The sequence below is a fragment of the Athene cunicularia genome, assembly GCF_003259725.1.
Source record: "Athene cunicularia isolate RWA chromosome 2 unlocalized genomic scaffold, athCun1 chr2_part1, whole genome shotgun sequence".
In the NCBI taxonomy this organism is placed as follows: domain Eukaryota; kingdom Metazoa; phylum Chordata; class Aves; order Strigiformes; family Strigidae; genus Athene; species Athene cunicularia.
In genome coordinates, this window is record NW_020799095.1 from 98122258 (window position 1) to 98139400 (window position 17143).

A 17143-nucleotide genomic window follows, 5' to 3' on the forward strand; every position below is an offset into this window, starting at 1 on the left:
AAGATGATGTTTGGAAAAATTAGACAGTATTTGTTATTGAAACATTAGTATCATTATTAACCTTAGATCAAATCCTGTCTCACACTCAGGCAGAGAAAAGCCTTCTCTGCATTTGACCCTTTAAGTTAGAAAATAAATATTTCTTACCCTTTTTGAAAATGTTTAGATGCCATCAATCCCCAAAAGATTATTTTTAAAAAGTTTTGGAAAACAGTAAATCTGCGAGAACAGCTACAGCATCATTAAATATGTATACTAAATCACCTCCATCCCAGAAAGAAGAATGACCTTTCAGATTAGACTAGAAGTGCTTGGCAAAGCACCGTGGTAAGACTATGGCATGCCAGTGGTGGTCAATAATAAAGATCAATTTAACCTGAGAGCTGTGATTCTCCTGAAGTCAGTAACAGAAATTATATATTAGGGAGAAATAGTGTGGGTTAAAAAAGAACATTTATATACTGTGTATTTTTGTGTATGAGTGCCACATTTTCTTTTAAGCTCATACTATTATCTGGAATTCAAATGAATGTAATGGTCCTTGAAGTAGAGACAGCCTTACATTTAATTTCCAATGGCAAGATTTCCTTAGGTTCAACACCTGCATGTTGAAATATGAATAAATAAAAGTTAAGTAAATAAATCATAAAGTATCTCCAATTCTAAATGACATAGAAAAATCCTGAAAAAAAGGGCAAAATACTCTTGAAATAATTATACAACCAAGTGAAGGGGATAAATGCTTTTACATTAAGAGACCCCAGACTAGTTCAATGGCTTTGCTCAGTTAAATGGTACATACTGCCACTTCAGCATCCACTTTACAGGAATGTACCACTAATGGTTTTTTTCCTCAGTTTCTCTCCACATGTATGTGCATACAACCCTCCCTGCACACCCGGCGACACTTGCATGTTCCTCCATAGGAAACCTTTTGCTTTATTGTATCTTCACCTTCGCATTCTTTGTAAGGAGAGAATGTGCACTTCACAAAGTTTTGCGTGCCATCTTGTGGTACAGCTAAGAAGTGAGGTTGTTGAAATCATGCTTTAGCACCTAGGTTGGCTCTTTAGTATCAACTTCAAACATTTCATCCCTGCATGGCAGATTAGTGACAGTTCTCTATTATTTCTCAGGCTGGTGACTCTAAAACTGATCTTTATAGCTAGTGTTCTGGGATTTGCAACCTAGCAGGGACAACTAGCTCTGGAACTGGCTAGTCAGAAAGAAATTTTTTAGTATTTGTGCAACACTATGTTAGAGCTATAATATGGTATGTGTGTTTGCGAGCGGGAGGAAAATAAGCTGAAAGTACTGCCTTTTGGTGATAAATGCCATTGCTAATGCTAAAGGAACTACTGAAATGAGAACTTAATTTGAGACAGCTGTGTTGAGCAAAATAAAGCTACTATTGTTGGTATAAACCCATAAGCCCTACTCATGGGAAAGTGTACTGTTTTGGCAAAATGGTGCAAGAATAAGTTTTATAAAATTTTTATGTGATTTGTTCTAGTTGGGCTAGTTGATCTGAGATCACTGGTGACACAGTGCAGCATATTTTAAAAATTGAGGCTTTGGAAATAGTAAATATAGATAGGTGTGTTTCGGTGGTTGGAAAACTGGGAGAGATTCAAAGACTGTTTAGGCAGGTTGGATTTTAAAACTCAGCTAAACTAGTTTCAAGCACAAAAGTCAAACTGTATGGAGAGAAACGCACAGAAGTAAATAGACAGGTAAGGAGTTCTAGCTCAACATGCTGGCTGAATGGCTGTTGAGATCACAGGAGCTGGGGATGTTGAATAGCTCTCAGGAGATGACCAAATCTTTGGGTTTCATTTTGCAGACCTGTGCATACAGTGTCTCTATAAAATCGGGGACTGTTTTATGACTAGCAATTGCAGGACCAGGGAGTTACAGGATGGAAAAGGGATTCCAGATGATAAGCCTAGACATACAGGCAGGAAAATGGCCCAGACAGCCAAAAGGCCTCCAGCCATCTTCAGAGATTCCCTACTACAACAGTTTTTCAGCCTGGATTACTATTATTAGACAATAAAGGAAAAATTAATCTAACTCCAAGCAGAAATACAAAGAAAGATATTTGCATTCATTAAATCCTTTGCTTTTTCTCTCTTTTAGATAACATCATCAAGAGGATATTTAATATCCTGAAGTTCACTTGGGTCCTTTTCCTGGCAACACTAGACAGTTTTACAGCTTGGCTTAATTCCATCTCAAGAGAACACATCGATATCTCCACTGTGCTAAGAATTGAGCGCTGTATGCTGACCAGGGAGATTAAGAAGGTAACGCCTTTGGTCGTCTTTGTCTGCTAATACCATTTCCATCTCAGTGAAAAATGAAACGTTGTCTTTTCAGATCACTATGTGAAGGAGAAAAATTATAAAAATTTCACTTATGTGTGCGTTTTTAAAATAGGTCTGGACTCTTTTACTGCTTGTTGGTTTATAAATATATAACTAATAAATTGCTTGATTTATTACCTGGATACAAAACAATTATTGGAAAAATAATTCTTTGAGAGGTTGATATAAGGACTTGACCAAAGCACTCCTGTGATAGAGTATGGGTTTGAGGGGACAAAACAGATTCAAGTGGAGAGAAGAAGACATAGCATTTTAAACAGCTCAAAAACTAGCTCAGGCTGCATATTTCAGTCTTTTTGTAGACCAACTTGCCTTGGAAATAACTGACAACATACAGGCATAGTTTTCTAGTTATATATTAGTAAAACCCATTATTATAAAAAATTAATGTTGATATTGTAACTAGAAATGTATTTGGATCCTCAAAATGATAGTAGATGATACCTTGAAGTTGGATAAAGCTCTCATTTTAAGCATAGGTATTTTTACATATGTCACTAGCTACCCAACTATTTCTGGAAACCTGGCATAGAAGCTTCATTTTTAGTTCTTTCCACTTTTTGTTAAAAGCTGCAAACTGTCTCAGATATAAATAGGTCAAAAGGTCAACAACACATTAGTACTCTTGACCTTAATAAAGTCCCATATTGCCTGGCCACTGTCAACATTTGGCAGCGTAACAAGCAGGCTGCCCACAACCCCAGGAGGTCGGAGAGGAAGGCATTCCTGGTCAGAGGGAATCTGTGCCCAGTCTAACCAGGAGTCACTGAGCTCGAAGAGAAGGCTGCTTCAGTGTTAATGTTTAGTTACTGTTACTTTCCCCAAGGTGTCCAATAGCAAGCAAATAATAGCAGATAGATAGATAGATAGATAGATAGATGATAGATAGATAGATAGATAGATAGATAGATAGATAGATAGATAGATAAGATAGATAAGATAGATAGATTAGATAGATAGATAGATAGATAGATAGATAGATAGATAGATAGATAGATAGATAGATAGATAGATCGATCCCCAAAACAGAGCAAAGAGAATATGGCATATTCAGAGTCGATCCTTCTTTGGAATATGTCCCAGGTTGTGGAAATGAATGGTTTAGGGCACCCTAAACCAGAAATTGCATCTGGATCACTACATTTAATAGTACCAAGGCATCTATATTCTTGAGATTTGCTAGTCTCTTTTTAATCTATTTTTAATCTTGGCTTTCAGAAGATCCTACAATACGGATTTCTGTAGTGTCATTCTATATGGTGTGTTTAAGAGTACTTTCTCTTGTTCATTTTAAACCCACTTCCTGATCATTTGGGGGTCTCCTGTAGAACAGACATGTATTCTATTTTCCTCTACTATTCCTGACTGTATAAATCTGTATGGACTCTTCTCCTCAGTCATTCTCTTCCAAGCTAAAAAGTCCCCTTCTTTTTAGCTTCACATGTAATTCATCCAGTGTCTCTGATCATTTTTACTGTCCTTCTTCATACGATTCCCAGTTTTAATATGGCCTTATTAAGACTGGATGACCAGAACTACACACTGTTTTCAAGGTGTGGGTGAATTACAGATTTATACAGGAGTATGATGTATTTTCTTTTCTAGTAAGATCTAAGAGCCAAGCTCCTTTGACTTTTAGATGCTGCCTATTCTCAGGGGACTATATACTCTGAGTCCAAAACCTTTATGTCTAACAAAAGTTGACATAAGGCCTGTAGTTATGTATATACACTTTAAGTTCAGTCAACTTTACACCTGAATGATTTTTTTTTTAATCTGCAAATTTTATCACATTGCTATTTTCTTTCTTACACAGATTAGTTCTGAATATGCTGGACAGTAAAACTTGGGGAAACCAGTCAATGACCTTCTTCCTTTCTACGGAAAAAAAATACTTGTTTGTGCCCTTTTTCTCCAGTCTTTTAATGGAGGATAAACACAAAAGATAGATGTAGTCTGTTTTATTTCAAGACTGCTTTATTTCTTACGAGGGTCCCTCAGGATCACCTCTGAAGCCATGTTTAAGGATTGGTGTTACCTTCTCTTCCCTTGGGACTGTTTCATCCGTTGTCTCCTTCAGAGCTCTTGGGTGAGCACCTTCCACTCAGTGCTGTTTATTGTTTTGTTCTCAGACTTGTCTTTTACACAACACTTATTCCAGTCATTGCATGGAATTCAAGTTATTCTGTTGGGAACATTGGTGACTTTTTCTTCAGTGAAGAGTGATGCAATAAATTAAGACTTTTCTTCTGTTGCATAATTCCTTTATACCTCTTTATGCCTTGATGACTTGTTGATACCCTGGCTTTCTGGCAACTGATTCTCCTTATATTCTTGAAAATGGTTTTGTTATCATTTTTTTTTTTTTTTAGCAAGTTATTCCTCAGCATCCCTCTTGGTCTAATTTGATGAAGTTTTACATTTAACTCTAGAAAGCTCATTCTTGTTTGTTTTTCCTCATGACTTTCACTTCTCAAAGGATGTCTTCTTGCTTCTTTCTCGTAGTCTTTTCCATTCTGGTGATGTGTGTGTGTGTGCATGCACGTTCTTTCACAACATTTACTTATTCTACGTGAGAGTACATTTGAAAATCAACTTGAGTTATTGTACATTATTATTCTGATGGCACCTTCTGTAATCCTCCTTAGTATTTAACAGGCACTAGTGCACTCCTGGTTTGATAGTCAAAAATCAAGCCTTCACTTTTTCAATATTAATTGGTACAAGATTCTGTGATAGTCCTTGCAGAGTGAACTTACTTAATTTGTTAGACTTTATGCTTTTTGACCCATACCACCTCTTTCTCAAGTTATCTTCTATTCCATCCTTCCTGTAAAATTTGTACTGTGATAGTACAGCATTATAGTGATACTCCTTTTTGTCCCAGTCTCAGAAGTCCCGGTTATTCCAGCATCCTCACTGAAAATTCCATGATTCTTTCTCACCACCCTGAGTTTTCAGAGTTTTAACATTTATGCAGAAGCCAGGCTAACTGCCTTTCTATAACCACTATTTATCTGAAAGTTTATTTTGATTGTTCTTTGCTACTTCTCACCTCAACTTCATTGAGTTTTTCCTATCCTTTGTTCCCAATACATTTGTTTATTTATTTATTAAAATTTCATGTTGCCAGCAGCCTGGTGCTATTTTGATTACAATGGAGCCCGTATGCACTGGTAATCCTGCTTCAGTCCTAAATCTTCTGATGCTAGGGACCCTTCAAAGAATTTCTCTCCAGTCAATAGTTTAAAACTTCAGGGTTTTTTCCAGGGTGTTTTTCTCCTCTTCTGTGAAATATTAATACAGATACCTCAGAATCATCAATTTCTCCATCGCATCCTCAAGTCTCTGTAGCAGCCTATGCCCGCAATTGCTGCCCCAGAAAGGAAACTCTCACTGCAACCATCATGGTGACGTGTTTCTTTGTCTGATGTAGAGTTGGGGACTTAACTTGATGTATGAAGTTCCTTTCATCTCTCTTCCAGCTACAGAAGAACCTGAAATTGAGTCCCCTGTCAGCTGTGGGGCACTTCTGCTGTCACAGCTCTTGTCCTTTATTCCCAGGCCTGCAGTCGAGCTAGAATGTAGTGTGTGCCATAATTTCAGAGGCAGGCTGTCATAATGGCACAAACATTTATTACTGCAGAAGCAATAGAGCTTGTATGTAAACAAACTTAATTAAAAACCTGAGTTTCAGATTTTGTTCTTAAGATCTTTTTTTACACAAATTTTAGATTTGGGACAGTGTGGAGGACCAGAGTTGAAATATTAGTAACTAATAATACGAGTAAAGGAAATACAGGCAGTATTTTAGAGTACTTTCATTATTTCAGCTGTAAAAAGTCCTCGCATAAGGCTTCACTATAAGTCAGAAAAATGACTGTTTGAGAATAGCAATCTTCTCTCTCAGTGTACCTTCTGAAGTCAATGCAACTGCTAGTGGAATGAGTTGGATGTGTTTCTGCCTAAGAACAGGCTATAAAATTTGAGTTTTATTCTTATGACATGCCTTTAGAATTCTGATTGAAATATCATAGCCAGAAAGACTTGATTCTGTGCCCAGATCTGGGCTGCCAGTTAATAAAACGATCCTTTCATGAACTTGCTTGATCTTGAAGTTACAGAGAAAGAGTAAAGGTCTTTGGTGTATTTTTCATGGTTTTCCAACTGTATCCATACTTCATGAAGAAATTCTTATTTTGGGACACTAGTGAAAATCTAGATCAGTTTGTACATGACCTGTTTCTTTTTTTCCCTGTTTAAAAAAAACTGCTACTGACCATTAATAAGATGTATGATTGTTCTTAGAGTCAGTAAAGCTATCTGAAAGAGATACCTCAAAAGTTGCTGTAGTACAGGTTGAGTCATGATCCCAGCCCACACTCATTTTCATGCTGAATGATCTGCAGTCCACCCCACAGAGTTTTGTTGGCTATATATAGCCTGAAACTACTTGCATTGCTTCAATTTTGCTTGAAAATACAACACTTTGTGCCATGGTAATTTTGTTCAGAATCTGACTTGCACTCTGACAAGGAACTACTAGTTATTATTTATTAGGAAGCTGTTTGCACAGTCCTTAATTTGTTCCTTGCTAAATGACGGAAGAAACCAGTTCCTCGAAGAATACACATTTCCCCCTGCCATGTACCTCTACCTCTACTCTCTTTCACAGGGAAACGTTCCAACACGGGAGAGCATCCATATGTATTATCAGAACCACATGATGAAACTTTCTAAGGAGTCAGGACTGGACTCAATTGATAAAAATCCCGGTCAAGCTTCTGATTTGCAAGCATCTGAAAGAATGGATAGTTTAGATTCAGCAGCTTCTCGTGACAGTATCTCCAGGTATTGATTTAATTTTATTTTGTGAAAGATAGAGGGATCATGCAGTAGACATAATTTTAGATAATATCTAAGTACTGATGAACTTCCTAATCAATGTTGAATCCTCTTTTTGATTTATCCATGCCATTTTAATAGTGAAAACTCTGCTATACGTTACTATTCCTTCATAGTGGTGGACTCAGTTGTTGGCTTAACTCCTTTCCACTGCATGGCTACCCCACTGCTTTCTGTTTCCCCTAGAATTAGGAGTCATTAACAGGGGTTCTGATCTTGTAAAAAGTAATGGAAAATAAGAGCCTGCTGAGGATGCTTATGGGATACTGTGTTAGGAATTCAGGTGTGGAGTTTGGGGAATGATCATTCATAGTGAATATTTTGTCTTTGTAAAATAAATTGTTGTCTGTTGCCTACAACACAGAAAAGGCTTTGTATTGAGAAAGATTCTGGATTTGAGAGAACAAAACCCCCCTCTCATACCCACAGGGCAAAGATCATATGAAGAGCCTGATTTCCTAACTGCTATGATTATAATCCACTGCTACACAGTTTGTGGATCAAATACCCATTCTAGTTCAGGAAAAACACCTTCCTCATTCTTTTCTGAATATGGATGCCTTCAAGTCCCTTGCCAAAAATACTGTATGCTCCTGCTGCTCCATGCACACAGAGGCATACACATTCACTTCCTTCTCTTACAGAGGCAGCCTGTTCCCACCATGTCCCTGGTGTTCTTGACTTTTAAGAGACTGCAGAAGTTGTCCAACATGAGGGGGAGAAGGGAGGGCTTTGGAAATCCAACTGTTTCATAATCCATTACATTCTGCTCCCTTCTGTTCTCCTCTGAAGTGTGGCAGTATCATATTGTGTTTGATACTCCCAGCAAACTCAGTAGCTTCTGTGTACAGTAAATTAAGCTTAACTTTTACTAATGACATATGGGTAGATGTTAGGAAACTGAAAATAACGAGGGCTTGTCTTCCTTTTTGATGTTATTGAAAAGCATGTGTAAGAGAGTGCCTGTGAGTACTGTGCTTCAACAAAATATTCACAAATTGCTCCCCAGGGTAAGCATTGGCCTTTGAGAGCTTCACTCCAGTAAAAACACCAAATCCGAGCAAATCATTCATGGTGGCTAGCTACCCAACTAAGCAACACCTTTGTGTTTTGTCTCAAAGTTTTACAGGAGTCAGATGACGTGAGAAAAATATAAAGCCAAATTCTATTACCAGCTCACTTGGAGCCACTTGGATATCTGCAGGGCAGAATTTAACTCCATGAAGTTCAGACTCACCTAAATAAAAGAATAGTAATATCAGTCCTACTTATATTAAATAGTTTTTGGTCACACTGTTTGCTATAGGTAGAAGTTATGGTTATTATACAGCCATGTTAGCAAGAACTTTAACTAGAAGCCTATTCTAAGATTAATTATAAAAGAATAAAGACAAATCTTATAGGTTTCACGTGTAAATTGTGCCTCTTCAATGAGATGGTATCCAGTCTTGAGCTCCACTTAGGTCTTTTTTTTCAGAATAACCACCCATTTGTCACCCTGCTTTGAGCATACTTACACAATTAAAATCTCTTTTCAAACTAAAGAATTCAGTGATTCTGTGGATCTGCTTTGCAACAGAAAAAGTTAAATCTTTCACATGTGTTACTGTCATCTCAGTTTCCTCGGAAGATGTCACAGGACTTATCAACAAAGGAATAACAAAGGCAGTGTTATAACTGATTTTTCTAATCTCAGATTCTCTTTCTGGTAATGGACAATCAAATGTTCTTGCACTGAGAGTATTTACAAACTGCACATCTGCTATAAGAACAATGACCTGTAATTAGGAGAAGCAAAAATGAGTCTGTTGGTTGAATGATAATGCCATCTGTTTATTGGGGCACCATTGCATGTCTCTTCATGGTATTACAAAAGTCCTTATGAGCTTTTTTAGAAATGTTAATGGTTTTAAACTTCTTGTGAGTTTATTGGGTGATATTTTTTGAATTGCCCAAACAAAAGAAGGGGAAATTTTACATTTCAAAGTAATGATTTCCAGTAAATGTAAAAGCAGCTAATTAAATCTAAAGCACCCCTGTGATCATGGATCTTGGATTTCAATAGAGAACTTTTAGGAAGGGGCAGAGGGCTTCTAACCAGCATTCTGGTTATCTTTGGTTGCCCTACACAAAATTGTAGCGGACATTTGGTCCATGATAAAAATGGGCATGTCTGGAAGTACACAGGGCTGCAGAAGCACAGAAATTACTTTATTATAATAATACATATTCCTCAGTATTCAGGGCAGGAAGTACTGCAGGTATCTGCTCAGTGCTCTAAACACTGGATTTCCAGAGAGAACAACCCCCCTGATCAGTTGTAGGAACTGTAAATTTCTTGTGAAATTCAGGGCTGGCCCTTGTAAGTCTTATCCAGGGATGTTGTTCTTACCCTAGATAAAGCTCTAAAAGGAGTTTTGCAGAGTATCGTTTGTGGGATTTTCCCTTTTAGTAGGGCTGCCATTTATTCTCAGTCATTTTCATATACAGTAGCTAGAGGTGTAATGAGGTAGTCGTAATGTAATTATTTGGTTTCTCCTTATGCATAAATATTCTCATATATCCTAAACTACAAAGTTCATACGGTTCAGGAGGAGAAGAAACTGATGTAGGTCCTTAACAAGCTCTTTGAGGAGCACTACCAGAAGGGATCAGGAGCTAGCATGGTAGAGCATTCGCTGCTGTTTGTTTTCATTTGACTGATGAACTGCTTATTAGGTTGAACTGCTTGTGATTTTCAGTGACATGGTTGGAAACTTACTTAAACCAGTTGGCTGCCTTTATGGGACTCAGGTCCTAAGTCACATTTTAGCATATCCAATGTTTTGTATCCAGTTCAATTTGTATTAATTTTTGTCTATCACAAATAATGTATTCAGTTCCTAACTCCACCTATGTAGACTTTTATAGAAGCTGCAGGGAGGAACCCCTGACCCACCTGTAAAACCGAACATACAAGTGCAGTCAGGGTGTTTACAGACACCACTCTTTATCTGTGCTTCCCTCACCAGATGAGAGAATAGAGCTTGAGACAGGGAGCACTGGAGAAATAACATTTGCCTTGTGAGGCAGGAGAAAGGATAAAAGGAGGGTCCCAGTTCGAGGCTGGATCTGGGTCTGATATAGGAGCATGAATAATAGGAAATGTTTGGAATCTTTGCTTGCAGGTGTGGGGAGTGTAGTAGTTCATAAAGGTAATGCAAGTCAGTAGCTAGCCCATGGACAGGAAAAAAAACAGCAAAATTTGTGAGTCATCCCTTCAACTAATAAACTTTCTGGGAAAGGTAAATTTGTTTAGCAAAAAGGAAGTCATAAAGTAATCCTGCTCACTGAGGATAAAAACATCTCTGCTATATATATTCCCATTTGAAATGGATACCAAATCAACTTTACATAAGATGCTTGAACTCAGCATTTTTAATTCATATTCAATTTAAAATATCTAGTCCTTGAATGATTTCAAGAAATTAATGCTTCTCAAGGTCTCCAAGGACACAAATTTGAAAAGTCACTCAGGAAAATATGCTTAGATTAAATTTATGTGATAGTCAATGACTGAGCCAACATCAGCTTTGCCAAGTGTAAATCTCTCCACTTTATTGGTGCTCTTATTTCCTCCATGTTAGGAAGCATGTTCCTAAAGTACATAAAGAATATACAGACTCTGCTACAGGTGTCATCTCATACACATCTCCTGACATGCAAGGATACAGAGCAGCTGCTCAGTCAAGAATTCTTCTGATGATTCATCCTTCATTTAAAGCAGCTTTAAACAAAATTATTGCAGGGGTTGTGTCTGGGGAAATGTTTTTATCTATTGGGATTAATAGATGTTTTTCTTTTGATTTTTTTCTGGGACCCAGGTCAGAATTTACATGTTTTGGAGGGCAGCTGGCATATATTTCTTCCACTGAAAATTTATGAACGGTCATGCGCTACTTTGATTTCAACAGCTGCTTTGCTTAAGGCCATTGGATGGTTCCCTTTGAACTATGTCTGCCGTTAAAAATCTTCAACACCTTAGTAAGAGATGTTGCTCTTGAAAAGAATGAACTCGGGCCTTGAGATGTAAAATAACATGTGAATAACATTGTAGCATGCAGACATAAAGGTAATCTGCAAAAGTGGGTTATCTACTTGCTACTATCTCCCTATATTTTAGCACCAATCCTCACTGATAGTACAACAACACGGCTATAGTCCATAGGTGTACATGCAAAGGGAAACCTCCTCCCTCATGACTCCCTGGAGTCAGTAACACATAGCTCTAACTGATTTCCATGCTGTGGAGTCAGGCGTCTAGGGTGGATCTCATTCCTGTTTCTATAGGAAGCAGCATTTGCTGCTTCATCAAAACCCTGCACCATGCAGACAACCCTCCAGGTTTTGTCTGGAGGATGCTTGTGTGCCTTTGTGCACACACAGAAATAATGAAATGGCTTGTAAAGAGTCTTTGTCACATGAACTGGCAGTACAGAGTTGCCCCTGCCATTAATACTGTTTCTAAGGGAAGTATTTCACAATACCTTTGGCATCTTGGTGATACTGCTATTCAAAGACCAAAGTATGCTTTTAGCCTCAGTCCATTCTGTCAAAAATGACCCATCAGTGAATGTAGGCCTAGGAATAACTGTTTCTTTGCTCCGTGTATTTTGCTGTTTTCATCCCTATTTTCCTTAAGGCAATAATTGCAAACTGTCACTTTATGCCATCAGATTTCTTTCCTCACTTCAAGCTAGCAAGACCAAAGTAACACAGAAGACGCCATTGCACTTCCCTTCTGACCTCTTTCCCAATTCTCTGTTCCCCTGGATAAACATAATGCTTGCCAAGGAAGCAAATTCCCCTGCTGCCACTGCTCAGGTGTAATACAGATGGACTCAAAAGAAGAAAAGTAGTGTAAATCCTGTGTTTTGGGGTCCTTTCTTCTCTCATTCTATCTGAGACACTCAGGCAGGTCACTGTATGTGTTAGAACTCCAGGTGCCTCAACTTATTTCATAGACTTCTGTGTTTTTCAAAGATTTTTATAGGAGAAATATTTCTTTTACCTACCATATGTCATTAATGTATTTGCTTCTTTCCTGTTGCTATGTCACATGCTTGTATTTAATTATGTACTTTCTTTCTCATAACTCATCCAGTTCTTCTGTTCTCCAGTAACACATAAATGCTCAATGTATGGTGTATGTCTCTGGTGTCCTGTTGTATTTGATAAGTGAAAGGAGATAAGGGTTTATTATATCCGTTCTTTATTTCAATATGCGCATGTTACCAATTTTGAAATAGCTTTTAAACTGGGATTGAAATAAATGAAGTCTTCTGGAAAGAATCATCAGGTCATACTACTAAATATCAAAATAAAAGCCATCTCATGCAGAGCAGGTTATATTTGGCATGCATCTACTGGCTAAGTAACATATCCTATTTGGCTCTTTGGTTCGGAAAGAGGATTAGCCAATGTCTGACTGCTATTTTTCTATTTGTGGAATATGAGCTTATTCAGTTTTAAGGGCTCTTTTAGGAAATTGGCCTGTACCTGTGTAAAAAGGTTCACCACAGTATATCATTAATAAAACAGAATTTGTACAAAGGCGATCACTTCCCAAAACATTTTTGTGGAATTTGGAAATTTCAGGAGGAAACAGAGAAAATAAAACCTCCTCACATACATAGGTTGGTGCCCCTGGAAGGCACGTAGAGCATTGTGTTGGTTTCATATCTCTTTGAATAGTGTACAGATGGTTGTTAGACTTCTATAGTCCCTATATGAATACGACCATGAGCAATCTGTGCGTAGAAATGTGTTTACATGGTGGCTCTAAACAAATCCTTATCTTCTCTCTGAACATTTTTTCTCTGTGTCAGTGTTTTGCTGCATGGCGAGCATATTTGTTTACTGAACCATGTGTATAGTAATATCATTTGTATTTAACACTGTCTTTATAACTGTTTGCGCTGCTAGCTGCTACACTGAAGCAACCATGCTGTTCTCAAGGCAGTCAACCCTTGATGATTTAGATGGACCAGACACTGTTCCTAAAACAAGTGAGCGCGCTCGACCTAGGCTTCGTAAAATGCAGAGCATGGATATGTCCTCCTCATCAGCTGACAGTGGCAGTATAGTGTCAAGGTGCTTAACTCATGCATGCTTTGTTCACTCATTTACCCATACCATTATACTTACTGCAGTGTACATAAATTTGCATTTGCAGATAGGTGGTGTGCAGAGTGGTTTGCATGGTTAATGGAAGATTTACTCCCTTTTGTGTTGTGCGACGATTCTGAGGTTCAAAGTCAGGGTCATAATCTTGGACTAATTTACTGTTTCACTTCTTATTCTGTTTTGTTTTGTTTTGTTTTTCATCCTTAATTAATGTATTTTTAAAAGTTGTTCCATTACATTATACTGGCTGTCTAAAACCAGGCTAAAGTCTATATTTATTCAACTAAAAAAGAGTCTGATTTTCAGTGCTACAGAGCTTATGGCTGTTCTTATTAAAATTGGAAGCTGAAAGTGAAGTTTCTCAGCTAATCAGTTATCCTAAATATGGACTTAGATGTTTAATTTTAGAAACTAAGATAGGTAGACATTGGCCCTGCTCTTTTCATTTTTAGTTTTCCCCATATAGGAAAGATTGCTAAATATGTTTTGATTACTTTACCATTGATATACAGTCTGTGAGGTGTTGGAATTAAGAAAGGGAAAATATCTATGAAAAGATAGTGAATAATATTAATATCAGTGCAAGAGAACTGTTCCGAGCCATTCACTCACTTTTTAACAGGTAAAAACCAGGGGTTTATATGGCATTGGGAAACTGTTACAACTAGTATTATAAATATTATAAATACTGAATTTTATGGCATATTAGATCATTCTTTTTCACAATTTAAAGTATTTTACAAATTTTTGTTGTCAATCAGTTTTAAAATTATGGGATTCCATGGTTTTGTGCATTTTAACCAGGATAAGTGCTACTGTGAATCACCAAAACACACATCCTAATAATAGCATTACACATTCTAATTAAAAGCATGCTAGTAATAAAGTGATCTAACATAGCCAAAGTAAGTTTGGAAGTAGTGTAAAAGAAAAAGAAATGGAACTTAATTTTTAATTTTGGCAGGAGATGGTAGTGCCAGCTGGCTTTGCCAGTGCCAGTTTTCTTTAAAACATTACACTTAAGGTGAAAACGTGGCCCCATTCATTTCATATGAGCTATGTGAAATCTGACTTTGTCTCTGTTCACATATAAGAACATACAGCCAACAAAAGACACGGAGTTAATGCCTATTGTCTAATTTATGGAGGACTGGAATGGCGACTAAAAAGAGAAAGAGTGATGTTCAAGGGGAGAGGTGAAAAAATACTTGTGAGGGATGAAAAAAGTGAAAGCAAAGTCAAGAAAATATTTTTTAAATTATGGTGTCCAGATTCCCATCTGGAGTCAGCAAGCTACATGAATTTATGTCAGCTGAGACTGTTGCAGAGCACAGAGCATTAAGAGGGAAAGTGATTATAAACATGGAAAGCTGAGAATAAGCAAGATGAACAAGCAGAGAGCTGAACAGAGTGAATAAGAACAGTTGAAAAAGGAAATAGGTACATACAGAAGAAAAGCAGGTAAGGTAAAAATGAAGACCATATTGAAGAACGTAGGGCAATCTAAAGGTAAGCAAGATACCTTGTTACTGTAACAGTTTTGTAATCTGGACTGTGTTTCTCCATGTTAGCAATTTACTTTTTCTTTTATTTGGATTCAGAGTTGATGTGTGTTAAGCTCATATTCCATTTTCATACAGCACTCATACGGTGTTTGTTAAAAGCACTGTGTTTAGTCACCCCATGACTGCCTATCATTCACAATGCAGCATACTTTCACTAGATATAATAACAAGTCCTGATCTGATCAGAAAGTGTTTGAACTCCTTTCAGAAAGTTAGTGTAGTTTCTGTTGATTATGATACTAAATTTCCCTTTGCTGCTGTGAAAAGATAATTAATCACTGGGCGTTCAAGGGGATGTCATTCAGAGGGCAGAGGGACCCAGATGGTCCATCTTGTAAGAGGAGATCGTGATGACATATTTTCTACCAGATTATATGAACTTTGAGGTCTTAGGAATGCAGTGGGGTTGCTCAGGCTGTCTGCATAAAGGTACAATTAACAAACTTTGTTTGGTGATGAGCCTTGTAAGCCTCAACTCTCTCTCTTCATCTATCCCCAACAGTGAGCCTACACAGGTCACCATGCTCTATTCTCGTCAGGGGACAACAGAAACCATTGAGGAGGTAGAAGGGGAACATGAAGAGGAAGGAGCTCATTCTGAATTAAGGACAGAGGAAGAGGAGGTAGAAGATTATAGCCTGGGTTCAGAAGGAGCTGCATATACTCCTGATACTGATGTGCCATTGTACTCCACTGTGGATAGCAATGCAGAAGTTCCACCTTCCTATAGTAAAGCTGTCAGCTTTGAACAACTTCCCTTTGGCTCCCCAGATGACTCAGCTGGTAAAAGCCTCATGATGGTGAGCCCAGATGACAGTCGGATGGACAAACTTAATGATACGATTCTCCCTCCATTGACGCATGAGCTAACAGCTAGTGAGCTGCTTCTGAACAAGTAAGGACCTTCAACAGGGAAAGAGTGTTGGTCCCAGACTGTGAAGTTTTGTCATTACTTTGTTTGGGTTTTTTTGTCTCAGAACTAGCCTACACTTTCTGATACAGACATTGCAGTAAGTTTGATTTAAGGGAAGAAGCTCATTTCCTGTGCAGTTCTAATTACAGATTTCAAAAATTATTCAAATTCATGTTGGAAAGAATCTCTGCTTTCTCCCCAGATACCATACCTAATTGTTCCAATTTCTGTGCTGCAACTGTCATGAGGTCAAGGGCTTTTCTAAATATTCCTTGTGAAGAGGGCTTCTCTTCTCTAGGCAGCTGTGATTTCAAATAAGTTTCCTCCAGGGGTATCTGGGAAAATGTTTCTCCTTCAGTTATTTTGGATTACTATAAGGGAAACTGACCTTTAGCAGAGTTTTTGTTTTAAGTCAGTAGGAGCTGAGGGCTATGTAGACACCACCTTGCTAGGTATGCTTATAAGATATAGGATGCTCCCCTCTTTGTCCCACAGCCACTGTGCTCAGTAGCACAACCAGCATTGGGGTGGGGATGATGTTGCTGCTTTTTCTCTGCTTTCCAGCCTGATTAGGGAGAGCTTCCCCAAATGCAAGAACAAAATATTAAACCATAGAAATACCTTTCAGCCTGACTGCATCTGGAGAGAGAGAGGCTGTATAGATGTGACTTTGTAATAGATGCAGTGTCTTTTCTTCTGGTTTTCCATAGTCATTTTGCTTTTCAGTGAGATCTATTCTCAAGCTAGGGAACTCTTTATAGAAAGCAAAGAGAATTGTGAATGTATGTGAAAGTCATATCATGATTTCATGCTTTTATATTTATTTGAGTTAGGTAAATGGGAGAAGTTTAGACACATCTAATGGTAAAGGGCATTTATCATGTTCTAATCTTATGTCACAGGGCTATTTATAACATACATCTCCTGATGGACCTCTAGAACTTCTCCAAATTCCTTTTTGTGTTGATAAATCAGATATGAATCCAGACAGGGCCACATCAGCATGGTGTGATTTACATGATATGTTGGTTGGGCAACTGTAGGAAAGCCATGCTTGGAGAAGTTCTTGGGTCAGGCCAACTCTGCGTAAATTAAAAAAAAAAAAAAAAAAAAAAAAAAAAAAAAAAAAAAAAAAAAAAAAAAAAAAAAAACAAAAAAAAAACCAACCAAAAAACAGAACAGTGCTTCTAGTTATTTTGCCTGAAATT

General features: G+C 37.6%; 1 protein-coding gene across 8 annotated transcripts in view; it reads left to right on the top strand.

The window, feature by feature from the left end:
• Positions 1–17143, top strand: part of PIEZO2 (piezo type mechanosensitive ion channel component 2) — a 259140-nt gene that overhangs the window by 221348 nt on the left and 20649 nt on the right. For 6 of the 8 annotated variants that reach the window (XM_026842250.1, XM_026842249.1, XM_026842244.1 and 3 more), the window contains 4 exons: positions 2140–2306; positions 7063–7238; positions 13257–13424; positions 15525–15917. In XM_026842250.1, coding sequence (XP_026698051.1) covers positions 2140–2306; positions 7063–7238; positions 13257–13424; positions 15525–15917 — 904 coding nt within the window. The remainder of the gene's footprint in view (positions 1–2139; positions 2307–7062; positions 7239–13256; positions 13425–15524; positions 15918–17143) is intronic. The other 2 variants (XM_026842251.1, XM_026842248.1) reach the window with 1 other exon arrangement.